The sequence below is a fragment of the Charadrius vociferus genome, unplaced genomic scaffold, assembly GCF_000708025.1.
Source record: "Charadrius vociferus isolate BGI_N301 unplaced genomic scaffold, ASM70802v2 scaffold743, whole genome shotgun sequence".
Classification (NCBI taxonomy): Eukaryota; Metazoa; Chordata; class Aves; order Charadriiformes; family Charadriidae; genus Charadrius; species Charadrius vociferus.
This window is the reverse complement of record NW_009647747.1, coordinates 1,360,333-1,363,926: the sequence shown is the minus strand read 5'-3', so window position 1 is coordinate 1,363,926 and position 3,594 is coordinate 1,360,333. Positions and strand designations below refer to the sequence as shown.

The 3,594-nt window shown below is 43.1% G+C and overlaps 1 protein-coding gene across 1 annotated transcript in view; it reads right to left on the bottom strand.

Annotated features, from left to right (window-relative positions):
- Nucleotides 1–3,296, bottom strand: part of ZNF532 (zinc finger protein 532) — a 29,997-nt gene extending 26,701 nt beyond the window's left edge. Inside the window, exon 1 of the mRNA XM_009882040.1 lies at nt 960–3,296. Within this exon, the coding sequence (XP_009880342.1) occupies nt 960–3,296 (2,337 nt within the window). The remainder of the gene's footprint in view (nt 1–959) is intronic.
- Between the last annotated feature and the right edge of the window lie 298 nt (nt 3,297–3,594).

Genomic DNA, 3,594 nt, shown 5'->3' with positions numbered 1-3,594 from the left:
CTGCCTGCCTGGATCAGTCTGAGTGTGTTTGCAGGCTTCCAGCTTCCCACGTAGCAAGAAGCTGCAACAACCCAGCTCAACTGAATGCTTTGAAACACACCAGAATCCCTTTTAATTGGCACGCCCCAACAGAAATCCAACTATATCATTTAATTAACAACCTTAACCCTTACAGGATTATAAAATACATCGCACACTGATTAATATTAGCTTTTATTGAATGATGTGTTTCTTTCAGGTTAGGCCACATACATTAATAAAGAATTTTAAGATGCTTTGTAAGTTTAACTCGTTAGCAATCGTAGAGGAAAGGAAAACCGACACAAATAAACAAATGGTCACACGGCTAGAAATGCATGCTAGTGAACACCACACTTCTCTTCCGTTTGAGAAAGACCTGGAGAAAGCAGCATGCATATCCTTTCAAAAGAATCAGTGTGCCATTTATTCATTGCCCAGCGTCCCTGCAGGTAAGAGGAATGCCCAGCTCACTTATGGCGCTACGTGAAAGTAATAAAAACTGAAGACAAATCAAGAACGAATCACTTAAAACTGTCATTCAGGTTGACTAGGCGGGCTGCTAATGAGGGTGCCAATTAAGTGGATTCCACTGGATACTCAAATTCCAAAGCACAGAAAGAGTCATTAAAAATTCTTAGTAAAGACCGTTATTAATTTCGGTGTTACAATGTTCAGCTGTAAGACAGCTAATGCTAAATTTTAGTAAAAATATACAGTGTAAATTTGTGACTTCGGGGCCTAAAAAAACTCGAAGAAAACTCTTATTTAAAATATGTTGACATTCACTATGTAAGCGCTTGCAAGATTTTTTGTGGGTTTCGTTTATGCTTTTCATCATGGAGGTTCAGATAACTGACAGCTATATGAAAGTAAAACCACATCCGAAGTCTCCTAGGCTTATAGACCAAACATTGGAATTTAAACGTATGATACTCTACTTGTCCACTTGTGTCTGCAGCCTGCTGGAAATGAGTTGCGAGAGATGTCTCGTCTTGGAAAACTTCATTACACTCCAAACACTTGAGACTATGTCTACAGAGTTTCGAAGGGTCTTCGTCCAGTGGCATGGCTGGAATGACGGGTGTACTTGCTGGGGCCGATATTACCGTCCCAGTTATGCCAGACTGTATCTTTGTTACGGTGTGCGTGCCAGCTCCCGCGGGGCTTTGAAGCATGGATGCGGCAGTATTGCTTGAAGGAGATGCTATCATTTGATCTGCTGGGACCGGTTTTAAAATCAGGTGCGAACACTGCATTACAACTCCTTTCTCCTTGTGTCCACGGGCATGGGAAAGAAGACTGCATTTATTGTAGAAAACTAAATTCTTTGTGCAATGATTACACGTCACTTCGATTCGCACGCTCCTCCTGTCATAATGCTGGGTCAGGCTCTTCTCAAGAGCAAATGAGTCGCCACACTCCAAACACTTGTAACCTCGCGTCGGTAACGTTATTCCGGCATTGGCAGGGGGACTAAGGTTTGGGATGTAAACTGGTACGGGATTGACGCTGCTCAGCACCTTATTGAATGCTTCCACTACAGAACTTTGCAGAGATGACACCACCTGGACTCGAGACACTTTTTTGGAAGGCTGTGAGGCTGCTGCGGAAATTATTGCCTGCTTTATTTGTTGCTGAGGTTTCGTTAGCACTTGGCGGAGTTCAGAGGTGGTTTGAGCACCTTGAGGCAAAAGATTAAGGTTGGCAAGATGGACCGTCTTTGGCACAAGTTTCGCACTGGCAAGGCTCGATGCTGGCACCACCACAGTCTGCTGCTGTATGGCATTGGCAGCTTTTATAATGGCGCTACTGGCACTCTGCACTGAAGCAGCAGATATTACAGTGGCTTTCACTGTAGTGTTGTTAGCAAGCTTCAAGTTAATCACTTGTGACCCTGCCGTTTTAACTGCTGAAACGGGCAGGAAGGCAGTAGCCACAGGTTTGATAGTGACCTGTTTGGGTGCAAGTTCCGCAGATGCAACTGCGTTGGTGACAACTGTGGACTGGAGAGGAGCTCTAGGAGGAGAGGAAAGAACAGCAGCAGAAGTTGGTGAGGACAGGAGAGATGTCATGGAAGTTACCATAGAAGCAGTCTGCTCGGGCTTTTTACCAGAATCCAAATCAACTTCTGGCAACACTCTAGTAACAGTTCTCTTGATCTCCCCAGAAGAAGTCTTGATGGTCTTTATGCGAACCTTAGGAATTGCTGGTGTTGACCCTGCAGGAGAAGATGGAGACCCTTTGCTACTGTTTTCACTCGATACGCTTCTGGGACTATCAGGTGGTTTTACAGATGGCTTTTTAGCACCATCAATGAGACTCTGAGACTCAGGTGATTTTTCAATAGCCCGGGGACTTTCGCTCATGTCTTTTGGTAATGGAGAAGATTCTCCTGAATTAGACTGTAAATCTTTACTGGTATCTGTAGCTGCCTTTTTAGCACTCAGTGCTGCAATTGCAGCAATGCACGAAGAAAGCTTTGCTGATGACTTTGCTTTGGACTGTGAAATGCTGGCAAGATTTGTTTCGCTTTTTTCAGCACTCAATTTTCCATCAAGGACCCTGTTTTCAAGAAGCTTCTCAGAACTGTCTTTTAGCAATTTGTCCTCTGTTTTTCGAGCTTTAAAAGGCTCATAGACACTTAAATTCATGGAGTTTGTCTCTGCCTCCCGTTTAGTAACTTTATTTTTATCTATACTACTTGAAACTGGGATTCCAGATTTAATCAAGGTCTCCCCTCCGAGTGCCTTTAGTTTGTCATATTCCTGCTGAGATACAGATCCTGCCAAGACATTTGCTCTGAAATTTGCACGCATCTCCTCTTTATCCGGAGGGTCATCCACCTCAATTTTTTCATCATCATCAAATTCTTCAGCACTTGATATTGGGCTAAACTGATTGAAAGCCGAATCCTTCAGTGTAGTCTCAGAAGCTCCATCATCTTTAAGTGACTTCCCTTCATCTTTACTGTAACTATCAAGAGCTGATGACGTTAGAAAGCCATTATGCAAGCCATTGCCTGTGGAATGGTGGCCATCCTTGTCCACTCCTTCGGAAGAATCAATAGTTCGCACATTTTTCACAATGACACTCACACCAACATCAGATGATGACGGGGCATGAGAATCTTCATCCGTGTGAGCGTTTTGTTTTATGTGGCTTTCATGGTCATCATGTCCAGATTCAATAGCTGCTTTTGGATCAACCATGTCTGGTATGTCAAAGGCTGCAAGAAGGTCATCGAAATCTGGGGTCTTCATATCCCCCATGGTCATGTATTTGATTGCAAGAAAATCTGTAAAATAAGCAGAAAGCCTTCATCTCAGTATTTTAAGCTCTAATAGCACAATCTTACACAAAATAGGCCTATGTTCACATATGCCATGTAAAAAGGTGTTACTTCACTTCTGAAGTAATATTTTCAGAAACTATACGTTACAGAACAGTGTTCCAGTGCAAGTGTACAGTCAATTTATTAGACCAAGAGCTACAGTAATACATCGACGTCACAGACCATAACCTAGTCATCCTAGGCACAAACTTCTCTTCAGTGACTTTCCTCCTGTCCCCTCT